Here is a 22,397-nt window from a genome sequence, read left to right as displayed (position 1 = left end):
ACTGGACAAAGGGTACACAGAAACTCTTTAAATTATTTTTTACAATTGCATATGAACCTACCATCATCGAAAAATAAAGTTTAATTAAAAAGGCGGGGGCGCCTAGGTGGTGCAGTCAGTTAAGCAACCAACTCTTGGTTTCAGCTGAGGTCATGATCTCAGGGTCATGAGATCGAGCCCACGTCGGCCTCCTCGCTCAGCTGGAGTCTGCTTGAGATTTTTCTCTCCCTCTCCCTCTGCCCCTCCTGCTTGTGCACTCTCTCTCTCTCAAATCTTAAAGATAAACAGAAAAAAGTTATTTTCTGCAGAAGAACAAAGGTAAGAATGACAACAGATTTCCTTTTGGAAATATAAGCCCAAAGACAGTAGAGAAATATCTTTAAAATATTAAAAGCAACAACGACAACAAGTTAGGCTGTTTGATTCCAGAGCCTGTACTCTTAACCATTTCTCTATGCTGCATCCTAAAGATAATAGAAACAGAGATGGATGGAGCAATTACATATACCACTTTCTCCTTTTGTGTGCCTGGGAAGTTAGAATGGTACGCCCATCCTTTGAAAAGAAGATAAACAACAACTATTCCTAGTCCTGGATTTGTTTCTTGTTTCTGTTGTTTCCTTTACTTCAACAATCTTGTAAAAGTAAAATTGGTTAATAAATCATGTTTGCTGTCAAGTAAGCTTATATTCAAGAAGAGAATAAAGTAAATATAGAGGTAACTGTAATACAGGCAAATTTGGCTAAATGTCATAAAGTAGAAATTCAGACAAAGCCTTTGGGAAATTTAGAGCAAGGATTGAGAGTACAACAAATTACGGGTATCAAGGAAGATTGCTTGTGAATCTGATTGAGAGTGGAGGAAGAGGGAAGAGCTGAGGATGTCCGAGATCTGTGTCCTGATGACTGGGCCGAGAGCAGTGTCATCGTGGTGGTTAAATAGAAGTTCTTGGATAGCACAGGTTTTGTGATTATTTGCTTGTTGGCTAGGTTGTGTAATGTATCCTTACTACCTAGAACAGTGCTGGGTACATAATAAGTACTCAGTATTTGTTACATGAATGAGTAAACAGAGAAATTAGAAGGCAGCGATCACCAGATTTTGTAAGAATGATTTGATGGTGAGCTCTAGTTGGAGAGTTACAAATGTGGAATCTAATCCTCACTATGCCATTAGCCAGGTCTGACCATAGTTTCAGCTACCACTCCAGCTGTCACACAGATGGCTCTCAAAACTACTGGAGAGAGCAGTAATATAGGAAACATGCTGATGAAGAACGTTAGCTGCCTGACCCCATATGTAAAATGAAGAGGACAAGAGAAATGATTGTTAATAAGTGCAATTTTACATCTAGTGCACTTAGCTCAGCATTTGGTCCATTGTACTCAATACAGGGCACCATTGTCTGAACTTGAGTTACACATGGGCTCCTGACCTAGATGAGCCACCACACCTCTAATATAGCACATTAAAACTGTGTTTGAGTTACCTCATGCAAAAAGCTAAATGGTATTTTAAAGATATCCAGCCTAAGACCTTCATTTTAATTTGTGCCAAAGTGAAAAAGTAACTTGCACAAAGTCACACAGCTAGCTGAAGGAAACAAAATATGGAGGGGAAAAAGGTATTCAGGGACCAAACATGGGGCTAATGTTTACATGTAAAGAGTGGGAGGAAAAATAGGAGAGAGACACTAATTAGTTGGGCTTGACACTGACTTTTACAGCTGCCTCCTATAATGAATTTTATTTTCTGGAAAAAAATGATATTTGCCTGCTAGATAGCTCTACCTTTCCCATGGACATCTTTATTTCAACATGTCTAAAACCAAACTGGAATCACTACATGTTAAAACTGAAAAAGAGTTTTGAGGGTTTCCATTCTAAACTCTCATTTTACAGAAGAGGAAAACAGATTCTGTACTGGGGTGGAGGTCTCACCCTTCTTAGATTCATTTATAGCAACATGAGCCATCATTCATCTCTTGGGTCACTTTTGCCTAGGTTGCAGAGCATTACTTAAAGTCCTTTTGGCTTAGAGTGATCCTTCTAAGCTCATCCTGGCTAGTTTTTAAGAGCAGTGGGTTTTTGTTGTTTTGTTGTTGTTTCTTGTTTTTTGTTTTTTCATTTTTCTCTTTTTATTTTTTTTCTTCAAACAGCTGAATCCTTTAAGTTGAATCATATGAAGAAACCCCATATGTAAAAAGAGACTAACAAGAGGAGGTGCCCTGGTTAGCTAAGATACGGTGGTGGTTGGAGAGATCAGGAAAGGGAAAGGAAGAATTTTACTCTGGTAACTTGGCGCTCTCATTCCTAGGGGTGAGGGTCCTCCGGAGTGCCCCTGAGGTTAGGAAGCAGTTTGAAACTCACTGATTTGGAGGCATGTGGGATCCGGGAGTGGTGGTTGGCACGAATGAGAAGGTTGCTGGTGTTTCTCCTCATCAAGTTCCCCCGTGACTTCCACGTACCCTGGAGTAATGATTTTTAGTTCTTTTTGAATCTAAGAAGTAAGAATGAGGCCATCAGTGCAACTAGGGTCTTAATAAACTCCCAGCCATCATTTAAAAACTCTCATCAGTCACATTTGTAGTTATTTACACAGACAAGCAGCTTTTTTGTGAATTAAGTGGCTTGGAATAGATAATTTTAATAGTATAGACATAGCCCAAGAATTATTGTCACATGAGGAAAAGCTTAGCAGCAATCAGCATATTGATCTTGCATAAACCGCTATAATGTTCTGATGAATTGTAAAATACTTGACACATTTTTAATTGTTTTTCTAGTATTATTTATAATTTTGAATTTTAGTCAGCAACTGATGAAGCCCTGTTTTAGACACCATGGGGAGATAGAAGGAAAATAGGCCAAGGTCCTTGCCCTCACATTTGAGTCATGCTGAGTGCAGAATGAAGAACGTGACATTTTAGGTTTTTTTCCTTTGTACTTGATTTCACAACCTGAGCTTTCTTTTTTATATTGTGTAATTTTTAATTTTAATTTACTGACTTGTACAAAAGCATATTCACAATTGAAAATTCAATAATTTAAGGTTCTGTGCTTTCTTTCAAATTATTATTAGATTGCAAGCCTGGAGAAAGATAAAGAAGAACTACTTAATCAACTGCTTAAGGTTGAACCCCCAGGAGAAAGCAAACGAATGGAGCTACTTGCTCGAGAGAATGTCCATTTGTGTCAGAAATTAAAAGGTTTAGAGGCTGAAGTAGCAGAATTAAGGGCTGAAAAAGAGAATTCTGGTGCTCAGGTAGAAAATGCCCAAAGAATTCAGGTGCGGCAGTTGGCTGAGATGCAGGCTACAGTCAGATCCCTGGAGGTAAGATTTTAATTGCTTCCCAGTAGAGTATGGCATGCTTTTTTAAAAGTGCAATTGACAAGCCTTTGATTTTTAGACCATAAATGTATGCTCACCAATCTAATGCTGACGTATTTGTAGAGTCCCAAGAGTATATATTCTTTTTGTAAAGAAGAAAGCTATTGATTCATAAGCAGTAGCTATGCTGCCGTATTTACAAAGGGATTATTTATTCTTTGGGAGAATGAATTAACCCTTGAAGTGCCAGAAAGTAGAATATGCCAGATTTTCAAAATTTGAGCTCTGAGGATTAAAGTCCTCTCAAACCAGAAAAAACAGTTTCTTCCTAGATAGTTATTTCCTTACGTGGGATTCAGGATATTAAAATCATAAATCTTGTTTAAATAAAAATACCATACTTTTATATCTTATGACAGTTTCTTGCCGGAGTAATACAATTCAACTTGGTGCTAATGTATATAAGCCTTTAGTGAAATATTTCCCTGAGTTCATTAGAGAAAGATAAGAGCTGGGAGAGGTAGGCTGGTACTCCTAGAGGTATTCTCTGAAAATTCTTGGTTTCCATTGTTGGAGAGGAAAACCTTTTTCTTTATCCTCCTAGGTTCACAGGTTGGAAGTTGTGAATTAAACTGACAAAAGACAGATTAACAAGAGAAAAAATATTTATTCGTGTTTGTGTACAGGAGTTCACAGAAAAATGTGGCTACAAGTGGTAGTTAGAATTTGGGGCTTACATACCACCTTAATAGAGAAAGGAGAGGGGGAGAAAGGGCAGGAACACAAATGACTTTTAGGAAAGATAAATGGGCCTTTAGGAAAATAGATGGGAGATATGACAGTTTTGTGACAATGTGTAGGTGATTTCTTATCCTGGTACTGATTTCTCCCTTGATAGGAGTCAGTCTTCCCTGGCTATGAAACTCCAGGGGAGGGGATTTATAATTCTTTTTGGAGGCTCTGCTTTTTGGCAGCTAAGAGAAGTTCAGGGAAAAACCTTTTCCTGTGTCTATTGATTATCAAATGCCTTCAGCTCAAAATAATTTTTATGCCACTGTGGCATATTCTGCATCCCTTAACCATCTTGTTTAGGTGTGCTTACTTTTCCTAGTTCTTAGTGTCTAACATGTAACAGATATACCAGTTTAATTGTTTTGATTTATTTTGAGCAATCCAGAGAGAGAGAAAGAAAGAGTGTGTGTGTGTGTGTGTGTGTGTGTGTGTGTGTGTGTTAGAACAGTTGTGAAATGATTAGAGTTGTAGGGAAATTAGTGGGCACCTAGCAAAATAATGATTTTTTTTTTTTTTTAGCCAACAAACTGGGTACAGGGAGCACATTGATATGTTTTGAAGCATAGAAGTCACCTTTTTATTTTTGGATGAAGCCTCTGACAGTATTTACTGGTTTCCTGAAGTAAAGTTGTATCATTGGACCTTAGACATGAGGCAGTTCAGAATGGTACTGTTACGTTGCTACCCTCCCATCCTTAATGTATTAATAGTGACAGAATAAGTGGGATGAATGCAGTTGAATATAGCATATGATCCCAATGCAAAGCTTTTCATTGAGGTCATTTAGAGTGATGATTTTCAGGACAGGTTGAATGATTACAAAAGGTGGGAGGTTCCTTTGTGACATTTTCAAAATAGCCTGTAGTTAATTTTATCATTTGTCAGATGAAATGAAAAGAAGCATTTCTTTCTTTGATTTTTTTGGCTGTCATTGTGCCCAAAGAGTATCATTTTGTATGTTAGGAAAATAGCTTTTTTCTGAATTATTTGTTGAATATATTCTTAATCATATTTAAGATATATAGGAAATGAGATCTTATAAAACTGTACTTATTCTGAAATGTCAAACATTTTAATTTTAACTATTTTGAGTAGAAATTTATTTTTAAAAAGCATTTAGTTTTCACTTTCTAATGAAAGAGTACTATGAGTGTTACCAACCAGAAATTTTCTCGACAATTTAAAGACTTAAGAAATCTTTATGATATGTTGGGTTCAAGAGCTATTGAGCTCTTTGTTCATACTACCAGAGTTTCCAGATTAGTTGAGGATTTTGAATTTTTGAATCTCTTGTTTTTATTTTTTAATCTGCCTTGATTTTCACATTTTTAGTTCTCACTTATTATTATAAATGAACCCTTTCTTCTACTTTCTATTATACTTTTGTATTTCTGTTATGCATTGAAACCCCCAAAAATGTTTGCTTCAAATTGTGTCAACAATAAGAGTAAATAGGTATCAAGTGAGTGCATTAGGTACTCTCTTTCATGAGAGAAGTGTATGTGTTTTGTTTTGTTGGTGGCTGTTGATATGTCGTTTGTCCAGAGACTGTTGTTGCATATTTTTGGAGCAAATATCTTTCATTTGAATTCTACCAGTTACTTTGAGAAAACACTTGTTGCTTTGGTACATGTTAATACTGTTGAGGTTTTGAATAATTTGGGGTAGTATGATTATACATATATTTAAAATAGTGCTTATTTTATTTTTATATAATTATAAAAATTATGAATAATTTTAAAAATATTTTTTTAATACAAGGCTGAAAAGCAGTCAGCTAAACTACAGGCTGAACGCTTGGAAAAAGAGCTACAGTCAAGCAGTGAACAAAATACTCTTCTAATCAGTAAATTGCATAAAGCTGAGCGGGAAATAAATACGTTGACCAGTAAAGTAAGTCATTTTAATGTTTCTACTTCATTCTTTAGAATGCTTGATATTGCATAATGACAAATTTTGTATTCAAATTGTTTACTTCTCTATATTGAAATCTTTTTTTATCTTATCATTCTGCCTTCCAAATATATATAGAAACTGATGAGTTTTTACTGCCTTTACTGTGACTACTCTTGTCCAAGCCATGATTTCTCTAGGTTCAATTTTTACAGTAGCCTCCTAACTCTCTACCTATTCAGAGCTCTGCATGATCTGGCCTCTGCAGTCTTTCCAGAGCCATCACAGTCCGTTTTCCCTCCTGTTCACTTTGCTTCAGCCTTACTGGCCTTCTTCTCACTCTTACTTACATCTGTCCTAGGGCCTTTGCACTTGCCTGCTGACATGGTCTTCCCTCAGATCCATGTAGCTTGCTTTCTTGCCTCTTTTTTCAGAGAGGCCTTCCTTGTTTACACATATAAAATACCATCTTCCCTCTTCCTGCCTCACTGTCTGTCTTCTTTACCTGCTTTATTTTTATTCATAGCTCTTAACAGCATTTGATATATTTATATTTGTTTATTTTTTGTCTCTTCTCTTCTCTCCCACCCCCTTTTCCTTCAACCAAATAGAAGCTTTAAGAACAGGGACATTGCTTTTATTACTCCTTGTACCTCCATCTCCTGCAACGGTGCTGACACACAACAGGCCCTCTGTAAATACTTGTTAAATGAGTATTCTAATAACAGCAGCATGGTGTGCATTTATGTTATTTTTATGTTATTTTTTGAAAGATTATTTATTTTAGAGAGAGAGTGTGTGTGTGAGAAAGAGGAGGGGAGGGCAGAGGGAGAGAGAGAATCTCCAGCAGACTCCCCGCTGAGCATGGAGCCCGACACAGGGCTCCATCCCAGGATCCCCAAGATCACGATCTGAGCTGAAATCCAGAGCCGTCAACTTAACCGACTAAGCCACCCAAGTGCTCCTACGTTATTTTTAAAAGCATATATATAATGGTGTGCACATCTTTTATATCCCAAGTTTTCTCAGGAACTTACAGTTTTTCCCCTTTACATGCTCTATATATAAGGAATCTGGTAACCAGAAATAGGAGAGCAATGATAAAAGTATTTTGTAGAAAACTGTAGTGAATAACAGTATCCTCTCTGGAGTCAAGACAGACTAGATTCAAATTCCATTTATTTTCCTCAGTAGCTGTAAGACCTTGAGCAATTTACTTTCTCTCTGAAAATTTTAGTGTTTTTCTTTATAAGCAGACTAATATCTACCTTATAGATTATGGCAAAATTAAATGCAATATTATGCATAAAGCACTTTGCATAAGGTCTAGTAGATAATTACCCAAATATTAGCTATTATTAATGGTAGTACTTGGGGGCATCTTCAAGATCTTGGAAATAAGTTTGGTTTCTGAATCAGTGAAATCAATTATTTTCCATCAGAGCAGAGTTATGTAAAATTACCTTGAAAAACAAAATGGCTCCCAGACCAGAAGGAACTTACTGTAGCATAGTAGAAATGAACTTATCTAAAGGAGTAATGTAGTCATCATAAATTCCTTGGCCAAGGAATTACTTGAGAGGACTTAGGCAGTGTTCATGACAGAGAGAAGATAGAGTTTTAGTCAGTAGAATGTCAGTATTCTGTCCCATTGGAGAGAGAATTCTTACTGTGGGAAGGAATACACCAATCTGTTTTAAATGGTGAGCATCAAACTATCATTTCATTTCATTCCATTTTTCTGATTGTATGATCACCAAACAACTTTCTGTTATTTGACTTCCCATATAATTTTGTCTACAGGGAGAGAAGGCACACTGGTCCTTCAGACTTAGAGTGTTCTATTTTCCATTATAGTTTTTTTCTCACAGTTCTGATTTTATAGACCAATCTTTGTAAACTTTATTAATGTGAGTGCAGCCTTAAGAGTGGTGATTTCTGTGTCAGAAAGGCCATAAGCCATAATACTATATGTATTAGATGCCACCCTTGGGAGATAGTCTACCCAGTTTTTTCCATGGCAAACACATACTCTTTTATGTTTGCAGATTCTGTCTCTAGTGACATTAAAAATTTTTGTTTGAATTTTTATACTTTACAGTTTACAAAGTGGTTTTGTAGCCAGTGTATCATTTAATTCATGAGACATGGCTGACACTAGAAAGAATAAGTGAAAATTAGGCAAGAAGGGGGTGCCTGGGTGGCTCAGTCATTAAGTGTCTGCCTTCGGCTCAGGTCATGATCCCAGGGTCCTGGGATTGAGCCCCGCATCGGGCTCCCTGCTCGGCAGGAAGCCTGCTTCTCCCTCTCCCAGTCCCCCTGCTGTGTTCCCTCTCTCGCTGTCTCTCTCTGTCAAATAAATAAAATCTTTAAAAAAAAAAAAAAAAGAAAATTAGGCAAGGAGATTTTTAATTGTTGAAATACTTTTATTCAAATGTCTTCTAGTCTAGCTTATAGGTTGAGACTAAGATGTATTTAGAAATTAAAAACTGTCATCTTGGAGGAGGTAATGAAGTACAATAGAAAAGTCCATGGACTTGGAATCAGATAAATCTGTCTTTTGATCCTAACTCATTTATCTCACTCATTACCTGGGTGACTTCTGATTTGCTTAACTTTTAAGTGGGAACAATGCCTATCTCTTACAGGATTTTTCTAAGATTAAAGATGGTACTGAATGCAGTAAATAGTAGCCTATGATGAAAATAATGGCAACAGTTTTACACTGGTGTTATCCTTAAATGAGAAAATGATATACATAAAGACACTGGCCTTTGAGCCTATTGACTAGTTCCATTCCTCACTGTATCAATAACTGTGTGTAGAACTTTAAGCAAGTTTCCTCATAGATGAAATGAAACATTGTTCTAGCTCGTCCCTAGCAACTCATCCAGCCTACTAGGATTGTATAAGTCCTATTGGAAAATAAATTAATAATTTAATTGCTTCCTGATTAACCTAAGTAGATTATTTATACATTCAAATGTATACATATTGAGAGAGATATACTGAGTTCCTACAATGATAGAGTATACAAAGAAATAGAGTATACAAAGAAGTAAATTCAGGAAGTTCTCTCATGCCTTTCCTCCAATTCTGGTATTGCTAAGAGTTACCTAATTTTAAGGGCACACTTGGTTTTTTGCATATAAATGGCATATTAAAAACCACCCTTCAGCTTTAGACAAACCAAGTTTTCATTTGGAATCATGCATGTAAAAAGATTTCATTGGAAGGATAAATTTTAAAATGATATTTCAAACATGATTGTCACAGTTTTCTTTGCAACTTGAAATTTTCATCAATATTTTGCAGCTCTAGCAAATGGTTGTTTGCAATGCAAAGGAGCACCTGGGATGTATTTGTCTAAGTTATTCAAATTTGTAAATGTTTGTCATGTTTTTGAACAGAATTATGTCAGTGTGATTCGCAGTGTCTTGGATTAAAAAGTATTACCAAAGATGGCCTGAAAATGGTGACCTTAAAGATACGTAACATTCAGGTTGCCAGGGTGGCTCAGTTGTTAAGTGTCTGCCTTCCGCTCGGGTCATGATCCCAGGGTCCTGGGATCGAGCCCCGCGTCGGGTTCCCTGCTCAGTGGGAAGCTGCTTCTCCCTTTCCCACTCCCCTGCTTGCGTTCCCTCTCTTGCTGTGTCTCTCTCTGTCAAATAAATAAATAAAATCTTTAAAAAAAAAAAGATGCTTAACATTCAATGAGATAAATTCTAGGTACCTCAGGAAGTGTTTGATCTTAAAACTCCAATAAAATATGCAGTTTAAGGAAATCTTCCCACTCAGATATCCTTATTAGCTACATTAATGAGGTCATACCATCTCAGACCTTTGAAAAAGATCAGAGTTTAAGTACTGTCTCTTCGGAATTTGTGTCAAGAGCTTCTTGAGTAATACATTTTTTCAACTATATTTACCTTTCTTGCTTACATATATTGTTTTCTTGCATGTCTGTGTATACGTGTATGTGTAATTTAACAGATTCTGAACCCTTGTAAAATGCCTAATATTGCTATTTTTTATGTTTCTTAAACTTAGTAGCACTAGGTAGTACTTTCTGGATACTTGCTTCTGTTATGTCAAAAGCATAAAGCAAATTGGCAACATGAAGGCCAAAATGGAAAATGTATTGTGAAAAAAAAAAAAAGAGAAACAGGGTACCTTGGCCCATGCAACATTTTAACATTATACATTTTGTTTAGGAAATGATCTCTAGTTCTCCTAGGAATTTTGAGGCCTGATCACAAAAAAGGTGAAGAACCAGGGATCTAGAGTCAGAAAGAAAAGTTTATTGTGACTAGTTGGGATTTGGTTCAGATTACTTATAGAAAGTGCTACTGTTTGTCATAGTTTAGTAATAAAATTCCTGTAAGTTTTTCATTTTTAATAAATCCTTTTAATATATTTTTAGGAAGTTAACAATTACTATAAGTGCATTCATTATTTTAGGATTATAGAAATTTGGCACTATAGGAAAACTGAAACTCCTATAGGTCCATAGATGAGTAAATTCAAATGCAGCGAGGACAAACACTTTGAGCATATACCACTAGTTTAATAATAAAAGTCAGACTTTACTTGTTTGACTTCCTGTCTACTGTTCTTTCAGTTTCAATAATTATATTTGAGTTGAAAAATATTTTCTCAGGTTGAAATGAATTAAGAAATAGGTTTTTTATATATTTCGTAGTTCTTGTTGAAATGAATCAAGTTTTTGCAAAATAAGATGGCTATAATTTTCCACCTCATATTTAGAGAAGCTACGGTGTGGTTTGTTAATTGTTATGTCATTCTTAACCTTTTACAGCTAGTATATAACAGCAGGTTATAATTTCATTTGTTATAGAAATTGGATTTTCATTGTAGTTGTATTTCTTCAAAATTTTAAAACATTTATAGTGTAAATTCTGTCCATGAAATTATAATGTAGTAGAGTCCAATCCACAGAAAGTTTAAGTTGTTAAAATAAATACAGTTTCTTAGCTGCTTTCATGTAGTTAAACATTGTTCTGTGAGACTTGCTTTCAGAAATGTTTAAAACTGCAAACCTGGTGTCAGCACAAGGTATTCATTTTATGTAGTGTCATTTATTTTTTTATTTTTTGGGGGGGTTCCTTTTTTTAATTTAAATTCAATTAATTAACATATAGTGTATTAGTTTCAGAGGTAGAGTTCAGTGATTCACCAGTTGCATAGAACACCCAGTGCTCATTCCATCACTTGCCCTCCTTCATCCCCATCACCCAGTTACCCCATCCCCCCCACCTACCTCCCCTCCAGCAACCCTCAGTTTCTTTCCTATAGTTAAGAGTCTCTTATGGTTTTTCTCCCTCTCTGATTTCATCTTGTTTTATTCTTCCCAGGTTTGTTTGGTTTTTTTACTAACCAGAATCATGCTGTATGTATTGTTCTTTGATGTGCTTGTTGGTGATGTTCTCAGCCTAGCACACTCCTTTTATCCATTCTATATTCCACAGAAATAGTGTCACTGTTTGGGTTGCTTCATTCTGCTGTTATAATTATGCCCACTTTTGTGCACAAACTTGAGCACAGGGGCTGGAATTTGAGGGGAAGAGTGCCAGTTTGAGCCCTTGGCAGTCTGAGGTGAAGGCGTGTTGACTTGGCATTGAGCAGGTGACAGGCCGTGCATGCTGACTCGGGCAGGAGGGCGGCTCGACTGTGGATTTGGGACCCACAGGCCGATGGCATCATGTGTGACAGGGACATGGCTGGTTTTGCTTTTAACTTTTATTTTTCTGGGACACTCCATCTCTCCTTCTATTCTAAATGAAAGCCTTGCTGGATAGAGTATTCTTGGCTGTAGATTTTTTTCCTTTTAGCAGTTGGAATTATCATGCTGCTGTCTTCTGGCCTGCAGAGTTTCTGCTGAAAAACCCATGATAGCCGTATGGGGTTTCCCTTGTATGTCACTGCTTTCCTTTCTCTTGCTGCTTTTAAAATTCTCTCTTTATCACTACTTTTGGCCATCTTATTTACTTTGTGTCTTGGTGCAGACCTTTTTGGGTTGGTTTTGTTGGGGGCTCTCTGTGCCTCCTGGATTCTGGATTTCTTTTTCATTCCCCAGATTCAGGAAGTTTTGAACTCTCAATTATTTCTTCAGACAGATCTTCTGCCCTCTTTTCTCGCTCTTCTCCTTCTAGGAGCCCTATCATGCAACTGTTATGCTTGACAGTGTCGCTGAGTTCCCTGGGTCTATTCTCATTTTGCGTATTTTTTCCCCCTCTCATCTGCTCAGCTTGATTACTCTGTCCTGCAGGTGGCTGATCCGTTCTTCTTCCTCTTGTTTGCTACTTATTCCAGGTGGTCTATTTTTATTTCCATTTGAGTCCAGTAGCTCTAATTGGTGCTTTTTTACATCTGCTATCTCTTGGTGGAGGGTCTCATGAAGGTTCTGCACTCTTTTCTCAAGTCCAGTGAGTATCTTTATGAGCATTGCTTTAAATTCTCTATCAGACATATTACTTATCTCCATTTTGCGTAGATCTCCTGCTCTGACTTTGTTCCACTCTTTCATTTGGGACATATTCCTCTGTCTCCTCATTCTGTCTGTTGCTGTGTCTGTTTTTCTGTGTTAGGAAAGTCAGCTGTGTCTCCCACACTTGAAAGTAGTGGCTTTGTGAAGAAGAGGTCCTGCAGCGCAATGTCTCCTTTTCATCAGAAAATGGTGCTTCACGGGGTGTCTCCTATACATGTGTTGCTACAAGGTGTCCTACCATTGTGGCTGGGATGTTTGCCTTCAGTCTGGCCTGCGATGGCTCTCTTCCTGTTGTGAGTAGAGTCTGGTGCCTGTGGTGTTAGTGAGCCAGTCTGGGGCTGCCTTGGGCTCGAGTTGAGTCAGACCAGGTGTTGGCCAGAGATGAAGTAGCACCAAACTACAGGCACTTTCCCTGTGTTGTCCCCTGAGAAGCTTTTGTTGGTGGGTGGGGCCTGCAATCAAACCATCTGCCTGCCCCCAGCGCACTGCTGGGGTCACAGTCAGACTGGCATGTGGTTATCTTCCCCGCTCCCTGGAGCAGGACTCACTTTGGAGTGGTGCTGGCCCTTGTCTGGGCCGCGCGCACACTGCCAGGCTTGTGGCACCACTTTGATGGGATCTTGCCAAGAGCGATCGGAGGGGGTGGATCTGCTTTGCTATGGCCTTTTGTCTATGTCGGGCTGCGGGGAGTCTGTTCTGCCAGTTTTCCGGTTGCTTTCTGGGTTATTTATGCCGATGTGGGTGCTCTCCAGGTGGCCACATGGCAAGAGGTGAGCCCAGGGTCGTCCTACTCCGCCATCTTCCCAGCAGCCTCTGTAATGTCATTTAAAAATCTCTAAGTTTATTTGGAAGCAAAGCATGCATCTTAAATGTGGTTAGCAGTACAAAGGCAGCAGAGTACTTGCTTTTCTGTTGTTCTTTAAGTGAGGATTTTGACCAAACCCTTCCTTACAGTGTTTTTAAGACCTTTCATAGATGGAATCTCTTTTGGTAAGACACTTCTATTTCTCATCCTTCCCCTCTTTGGCTCTAGGAGCTCTTTCTCATTTGTTTCTAACTCCCATCTTCAGTTTTTATAGATTTCTGTTGCACTCAAGGATATTATCCTCTTCCCTCCTGTTCCCATCATCTTACATTTTACATATTTGGCTTGTATATATTTGTGGTTTTCTACTCTAATTTCATCGTTTTATGCATCAGTATGTCAGAGTACAGGTTTATCTAATTTTTATATCTGTATTGGTTAAATCCTCATTAGAGGATTAACTGTAGGACTAACTTTAGAAGCACCTTACCAAAAGGAAAGGAAATGGAAAATATTAGAGAGTAGTGCAGATAACTGGAGAGATTAAGCTTTTTTGTTTGCTTCTGTAACCCCAGCTCCTACAACTGTGCTAGGGCACATAATAGGTACTCAGTAAATATTTATCCAATGAATGAATACTACTCATGAACTAGAATCATTCAACTTGTCTCAGAGAAAACTAAAAATTAGTCTGTGATTGGTTAATTATATGGAAAATATTGACAATTGTTTCCATTCACTCAGGGCTTTAAAAGAATCAGGTTTGGGCAGTAAAAGTTTAAATTAGATTCATATGTTTTATACTCATTCTTCCCACTGCCGCCACCACACACCCACACACACACACACACACACACACACACACACACAATTCAGTTGATTCTTCCTTCTTGCCCACTTGGTCAATCCTTTGCCTCTTAATTGGTGTCTTTACCTTCAGTTTCTTAATCTTAATTTGCAATTAGAGTTAATTTTCTGAAACAAAGTTGATTGTGTCCCCTTCAGTACTAACAGGATACGCAGCCCTTTTGTACGGCATATAAAGTTTCTTCTCTGCCAATCTACAGATTTCCTGCCTTCCTCTGTTCTAACACATTGCTCATTGTTTCTTGTAGGCATACTGTGTGATGTTATGCCTTTATAACATTTTATGTGCTGTTCCTTATATCTAGAATGCCTTCTTGTCACCAGCACTTTTTTTTAAAGGGAGGTTTCAGGTTTTTTTCTCTGAAGATATGTCCGTCGTTGACTATTAGATTTTAGGTACTTGCAGTTAAGCCTTTTAAGGCAAGATTAAGCCAGATGATCCCAGCCAGATATTTGTAAAGAAATAACTCAATTCTGTTAGGAAAAGGCTGTTTTCTTGGTACCAAATACTGTTCAAGGCCCTGAAGCACCTTCCCATTGGAAGGTACTTACACTGTGTACTCTGCTACCAAAACGTTTTCTCATTTCTACTGATGTTTTTGGGTAAGCAGTTAATGGCAAGAAAATGACCTATAGTAATTTCAATTTCTAATTATCAACAGGTAAAAGAACTTAAACATTCAAACAAACTAGAAATAACAGACATCAAACTGGAGGCAGCAAGAGCTAAGAGTGAGCTAGAAAGAGAAAGGAATAAGATTCAGAGTGAACTGGATGGTAATATATGATTTCCCGTGCTTTTTACTATTATTTTTACATACAAACAAATTATTAAAATAGATCAAACTGAATTTTTATTTCCAGATTTTCAGCCTAATTGAATTTTAATTTGAGAGCACATATGGATTGTTTTTATTTGTGTTGAATGTTCATTTTGTGATGTGTCTTTTTAAAAAAAATCTTAGGTTTATGTCAGTTATTTGATTAATACATAAATTAAGTGAAACTTTACAAATGGGGTTTCATACTTTCTGGGTTTATAGTTGTGAATCTATTTAGATCATGTGATTATTAGTCCCAGACCATTTTAAGACTTAAGAAAGTAAGGAAGATAGGTGGATCCCCAGCCCAGTTTTTGTTTTTATGTAGACAGTAGGCTAGTTTTTGGGCCTATTTTTAAGCTCCAGTGTAGTCTTAGAATGTCCTTCTCATCAAGATTCGTCAGAATTATATTATTTCTGATATTTCTCAAGAGGTGTTTAAGCTACCTTTGGCCTGTAACTGTCCTCAAGTTGGTCTTTAGTTGACCTGGCCTATGTAGTTTCAGACAGAGCTTATGATGAATTACTGTTTTCATCATTAATCTCTACTTGATGTTGATTCATGAATTTCTATAGACTTAGGGAGTAACTTTTCAAGGGACTTGAAGAGTTTATGATCTAGTTATGCGTTCTTTTTAAATTTTGTGTTAGATATGAATTTGTTTTAGTTATTTCATCTGCAAAATACTTGCCATATCAATATAAGGAAAATTTGTGAATTCATTGGATAAACTTGAAAGTTTCCAATTTATATTTCTTTTTTTTTTTTTTTAAGATTTTATTTATTTATTTGAGATAGAGCGAGAGCATGAGCTGAGAGAGGGAGAGGGAGAAGCAGGCTCCCCACTGAGCAGGGAGCCTGATGTGGGGCTTGCTTGATCCCAGGACCCTGGGATCATGACCTGAGCTGAAGGCTCCCGACTTAACTGACTGAGCCACTCAGGCGCCCCTCCGATTTATATTTCCATTGGAAATATATAACACATCTGCTAGAATGATAGGTTTTGATGGGTTCTATGATTTTATTCACTCTACTTCCAGCCAGCTTTATGATGATGCTGTCTGTGGGGCTAAGGTTACAAAACCCTTTTAGAAGTGAAGTAAGTATTTATCTCTCTTTGGATATCACCTGGGTTGATGTCCCCAGCTCTCAAGAGTCAAGTGAGTAAATGTATGTAGTCTTTTATTAAAGCATTTGTATATGTATGCTAAATAAAATAATGACAGAATAGTTAATTCTGAGTTTTAGTCGGTTTCATTCTTGAAAGGTTTATCAGTAATGTATAGATCTTTGAGAATACATATCCAGACTTTCTACGCTTTTTTAGTTGTCTTACGAGTTTATGGATGCTTGCTGTTACGATTTTTTCAGCTTAATAACACTGAATACAGCATATCTTTTTCCTTAAAAAAATATTAGGATTACAGTCAGACAATGAAATTCTCAAGTCAGCTGTCGAACACCACAAAGCTCTCCTAGTAGAAAAGGATCGTGAATTAATACGTAAAGTACAAGCTGCGAAGGAAGAAGGTTATCAAAAACTTGTGGTATTACAAGATGAAAAGTAAGTACTTAATTACCTTATTTTGTGTTCAGTCTCCTTGCAAATGAAAATATTTTGCTGTCATATCATCCTCATTGTAGTTCTTGTAACATAATTATCATCTGTTGTTTTAGGATAGAACTTGAGAACAGATTAGCGGATTTAGAGAAAATGAAAGTGGAACATGATGTCTGGAGGCAATCTGAAAAGGATCAGTGTGAAGAGAAGTTGCGGGCTTCACAGATGGCAGAAGAGTTGGCCAGAAGGGAACTTCAGAGTATTAGGTTATATATGCATGTATATATTTTAAACTTCATTTTGAAATAATTTCAGAGGTAACAAAACATTGTAAAATTCCCACATGGTCTTCACCGAGATCTTTATAAAGATTGCCATCTTATATAACCATATTACAATAGTCAAAGCTAAGATACTAACATTAATATAATCAGGAAATAAATATTAGTGTTATCAAACCTATAGACTTTATTCAAATTTTACCAATTGTCCTACTGATACCATTTTTCTGGTCCAAGATCCAGTCCAGAATCATACATTGCCTTTCCTTGAAGAGTGCTGACCAGTTATTTTCGTAGCTTGTCCCTCAATTTGAGTTTGTCTTAAATTCTTTATGATTAAATTCAGGTTGTATATTTTTAGCAAAAATAATACCAGAGTCAAAGTCATGTGTCCTCAGTGCATTATATTAGGAGGTATATTATTTGTCCCCTTACTGGTGATGTTCACTTTGATCATTTGGTTAAGGTGGTGTTGGCCAGATTTTTCCAGTGTAAAATGACTTTTTTTCTCTTTGTGATATATAATTATCTTATGGGGAAATACTTTGAGACTATGTAAATTTTCTCATCATACTTTCTCATCATACATTCTTCCACTACTCTTAGCACCCAGTGGCCAAATCTGAGACAATTTGAGCAAAGAAATAAGTTGTAATAAAAGGTTATAATCCATAAGATAAAATAAAAATCTGTGTGTCCAGATGATATAATGTATAATATTTAGAGAAGGAAAGCTCTTTTCAGGAGAATTCCAACTAATAAACGTAGAAAGAATGATGGAAATAGGAAAAGATCATTTGGCAAACACTATAGGAGAAATGATAGGCATGATGTCGAAAATTTTCAAAGGTTTTCAGCATCTCTGGAGACAATCATAATTTTTCCTCTCTTATACTACTAATATTGTGTGTTAATGGATTTCTTAATCTTGAACCAACTTAACTTCTGGAATAATTATCTGTTTATTTTATAGAAAACAATCTATTAAAGCTCTCTGTCTCTATTGGGATCAATTTTTATAATCTGTGTTTTCATATGAAATTATTTCATCTTGGTTTTCAAATTTGTCTGCATAGAGATCTGCAGAATAGTTTTTATTTTTCAATTTGTTCTGTTTCAATGCTTACTTTCCCTGGAGCCATTTCTTATTTGTATATGTGCTTTCTTCCTCTCTTTGTTAATCTAGTCAGCTAGAGCTTTGTTGATTTTATTCTTTTTATTATGATAAAATATACATTACAGAATTCACTATTTTAATCATTTTAAGCGTACATTTCAGTATTTTTTAAATTAGGAATTTGATTTATGGAGTCAATTGTTTTTCTCTTTCCTACCTCATTAATTTCTACTCTCTTCTTTCTGTGTTTTTCTGCCATTAAAAAGTTTTTATAGGGGCGCCTGGGTGGCTCAGTCGTTAAGCGTCTGCCTTCGGCTCAGGTCATGATCCCAGGGTCCTGGGATCGAGCCCCACATCGGGCTCCCTGCTCCGCGGGAAGCCTGCTTCTCTCTCTCTCCCACTCCCCCTGCTTGTGTTCCCTCTCTTGCTGTGTCTCTCTCTGTCAAATAAATAAATAAAATCTTTAAAAAAAAAAAAAAAAAAAAAAAGTTTTTATAGTTTTATTAGTGTTTAGCATACATAAAATAAAATTCATCCATTTAAATAATGTGCAGCTTGATGCTTTTTGGTAATTGTATAAAGTTTTGTAATCATCACCACAGTAAAAGCATAGAACAGTTCTATTACCCTAAAAGTTTCCCCATGTCTCTTTGCAGTTGACCTCTCCTCTGATCCCCAGCCTTAGGCACCCCCAGATTTATCCATGTTGTTGCATATATCAGTAGTTCATTCCTTTCTATTGCTGATTAATATTCCATTGAATGGATGTAACATTTGTTTATTCATTTTCCTTTTGATGGACAGATATTTGGGTTATTAGTTTGGGGCTATTATGATTAATGTTGCTATGACCATTCATGTACAAGTCTTTGGGCATATATTTTTATTTCTCTTGGTTAAATGTCTAGGAATGACATTTCTGAGTGATGACATATAGCAATACTGTTTTATAACATATATAGCAAAACTATTTTACAAAGTAGTTATGCTGTTTTTCATTCCTGTAGCAACGTATGAGAGTTCCCCTATGACAATTCCATATGATTCACACATCTTAACTGACATTTGTTATTGTCAGTCTTTTTAACTTAACCCTAGAAGATGTGTAGTAATATATCATTGTGGTCTTAATTTGATTTTCCCCAATGGCTAATGTTGGTTAGCATCTTGTAATGTGGTTTTTTGAAGTATTCGTCCAAATATTTTGCCCATATTTAAAATTGGGAAATTATTTTCATATTGAGTTGTAACAGCTCTTTATTTTGCAACAAGCCCCTTGTCAGATACGTATTTGACAGATATGTTCTAAGTCTGTGGATTGCTTTGTTTAATTGTGTCTATTGAAAGCAAAATTTATTTTGGGCGCCTGGGTGGCTCAGTTGGTTAAGCGACTGCCTTCGGCTCAGGTCATGATCCTGGAGTCCCTGGATCGAGTCCCGCATCGGGCTCCCTGCTCGGCAGGGAGTCTGCTTCTCCCTCTGACCCTCCCCCCTCTCATTTGCTGTCTCTCTCATTCTCTCTCTCTCAAATAAATAAATAAAATCTTTAAAAAAAAAAAAAAAAAAAAAGAAAGCAAAATTTATTTTGATGTCTATTTTATTATTTTTTTTCTAGTTTGTTTTGTGTGTGTGTGGTTTTTTTTTTTTTAATTTTTAAAAAACTTATTTAAGTGATCTTTATGCCCCACATGGGATTTGAACTCACGACCCTGAGGTCGAGTTGCATGCTCTATGGACTGAGCCCTCCAGCCACCCCTTTTGTGTGTTCTCTTTAAGAAAGCTTTGCCTAATCTTGTGTTACAAAGATTTCTATTTTGTTTTCTTCTAAAAGATTAATATTTTGTTTCTTACACGTAGGTTTTATGATCCAATTCATGTTAATTTCTATGTAGTGTGAGGTGATGGTAGACATTCATTTTTTATTTCCATATAGGTATCCTGTTGTTCCAGCATCATTTGTTGAACACTGTCTTTTCCTCTATTGAATTATTTCGGTTTCTTTGTTGAAAATCAGTTGACCATTTAAGTGTTTCTGTTTCTGGACTCCGTCCTGTTGCAGTGACCTGTTTGTCCGTCTTCGCATGACTGTCACACTGTCTTGACCACTGTGGCTTCATAGCAAGTTTGATGCAGGTAGTGCAAGTCCTCTCCACCTCGCTCTTTCTTGTGAAGATTGTTTTGGCTTTTCTAGGTCCTGTGCCTTTCCACATAAATTTTAAAATCAGCCTGTCAATCTTTTTCAAAAAGGCTTGTTAGGGTTTTGATTGGAATTGCAATGAATCTGTATTGTAGCTCAATTTGAGAAGAGTTGTCATCTCAACAGTATTGAGTCTATCCAATCCATGAATCAGAGTTTTATAGTTTTCATTGAATATGTCACGCATATCTTATGTTACATTTTATTCCTCAGCATTTTTATGTGATTATAAATGGGAGTGGTTTTTTAAAAATTACACTTTCTGTTTATTGCTGGCGTGTGGAAATATAGTTAGTGGACTTTTATGTAATGACGTTGAATCCTGTGACCTAACTAAAGTCATGTATTTTCTACTGGCTGCTTTGTAGATTTTGAGTTTTCTAAGATCATGTTGTATACCTTATGCTTTCTTTCAGTTTACTTTGTTCATTTTTTTTGTTATATTTTGAGTTGGGAGTTTAACTCAACAAGTGTTCGTTGTTTCATTTTTATTGGTAAAGTTTCTAGTATGAGATTTTTCTTATCCCTGTTTTAAGTATATTAAGTATATTCTGTAGTGTTTTAATTATCATTATCTTTTAGGATTCTCTAATTTCAATTTATATTTTCCTTTTCACCCAAGAATTAATAGATGTATTAATAGAAGGTGTAGTTGTTTAGTAAGAGATGAAATTAATAGTTTGCTGGGACTGTCATAATAAAGTACCACAGTCAGGAGGGTTTAAACAATAGAAATTTATTTTCTGATAGTTCTGGACACTAGAAGTTTGAGATCTCAGGGTGGTGTCAGATTTGGTTTCTCCTGAGGTCTCTTTTGTCGTAGGCTTGTAGATGGTTACTTTCTTGCTCTGTTCCCATATGGTCTTTCCTCTGTGTGCCTGTGTCTCTAATACCTTTCCCTCTTCTTATGAGGATACCAGTCATACGGATTAGGACTTACCCAGATAGCTTTATTTAACCTTAGGTACCTCTTTAAAGGTCCTGTCTCCAAATGCAATCCCTATCTAAAGTACTGTGGTTGAGACTTCAACATACAAATTTTGGGGAGACATAGCTCAATCCATAACAGAAGGTTTTTGAATTTCCGGGTAGGAGGCCTTTTTGTTTTTTTATTTTGTTAATTTATAGTTTTAGTGCATTGTAATCAGAAAGTATTGTTTCTATTATTTCTATTTTATGGAATGCACTAATTTGTGTGTGTGTGTGTGTGTGACCTAATATATTAAGGCCACGACTAGGGTTAAGCAACTGAGACACCCAGGGTAAAAAATTTAAGGAGACACTCTTCTGTGTCAACACTGAACATGCTCTAAAGTGAGCTTTAAAGGAGCTCTAAAGTGAGTCTTTTTAAATTTTACACTTCGCTTTGCATCTGTAATACCTCAGTTTTTGTTACTGCTACGTAAGCACTAGAAAAGAAAGTGTTCAATTGTAGGCGTTAAGTCTATTATTATTATTAGCATGTTTCTGTCTGTGACTCCTTGCATTTCTTGTGGATTTCTTCAAAAAGATGATTGCTGTATTATTGAGCATATAGATGATTATAATAGTTACAATCTTAATTGTGAATTGTGGTTTTTAGCATTTTAAAAGTGCTTTTCTTTTGTCATTTAATGTAATTTGCTTGAATTCCACATTGATATCATTATTCCTGTTTTCTTATTGTTTCCATTTGCCTGGTATGCCTTTGTTCATCCCCTTATTTTTAGTCTTTCTGAATCATTTTGGTTTTTTTTAAATGTGTCTTGTATGTGTAGCATGTAGTTGGGTCTTGCTATGGAACCCCTTAGTGATCTTTTTATTTTAATGTATGAGTTAAGTTCATTTACATGGAGTGAGCCCATGCTCACTGCAAAGACTTTCTGGCAGGAGCATGAGTAGTAACTTGCTGGGATTTAGAATTATTTTCCTCTTTTTACTTACAAATGCTTTGAAGTTTGGGCATTTTTTTTCTTATGGAAAGAATGTAGTTTTGTGTGACTTTATTTGTTCTCTTTGCTTTTCTGTAGTATTTTACAGGACATATGGATAGCACAGATTTAGACATCTGCTGTTGTCTTCAGCTACCTGGAAATCCCTATATCTGCTTTTAAGTTTCTAAAATCTTAAATGATTTCATAATTACATAGATTAAAGTTGAGCGGTTTTTTAAAATCATGTTCATTAAGGTATAGGTTATGTTTTGGGACAAGATGTTTTTTAAATTAAAATTTAAATTATAGTT

General features: G+C 36.2%; 1 protein-coding gene across 4 annotated transcripts in view; it reads left to right on the top strand.

The window, feature by feature from the left end:
- CEP83 (centrosomal protein 83) overlaps positions 1-22,397 on the top strand; it is a 131,245-nt gene that overhangs the window by 80,261 nt on the left and 28,587 nt on the right. For all 4 annotated transcript variants that reach the window (XM_032416713.1, XM_032416710.1, XM_032416711.1 and 1 more), the window contains 5 exons: positions 3,083-3,334; positions 5,885-6,016; positions 14,859-14,973; positions 16,438-16,582; positions 16,696-16,845. In XM_032416713.1, the coding sequence (XP_032272604.1) occupies positions 3,083-3,334; positions 5,885-6,016; positions 14,859-14,973; positions 16,438-16,582; positions 16,696-16,845 (794 nt within the window). The remainder of the gene's footprint in view (positions 1-3,082; positions 3,335-5,884; positions 6,017-14,858; positions 14,974-16,437; positions 16,583-16,695; positions 16,846-22,397) is intronic.

The sequence above is a fragment of the Phoca vitulina genome, unplaced genomic scaffold, assembly GCF_004348235.1.
Source record: "Phoca vitulina isolate PV1807 unplaced genomic scaffold, GSC_HSeal_1.0 scaffold19, whole genome shotgun sequence".
Taxonomy (NCBI): domain Eukaryota; kingdom Metazoa; phylum Chordata; class Mammalia; order Carnivora; family Phocidae; genus Phoca; species Phoca vitulina.
Note: the sequence above shows the minus strand (reverse complement) of the source record. Positions and strands in the feature narration are given on the sequence as shown.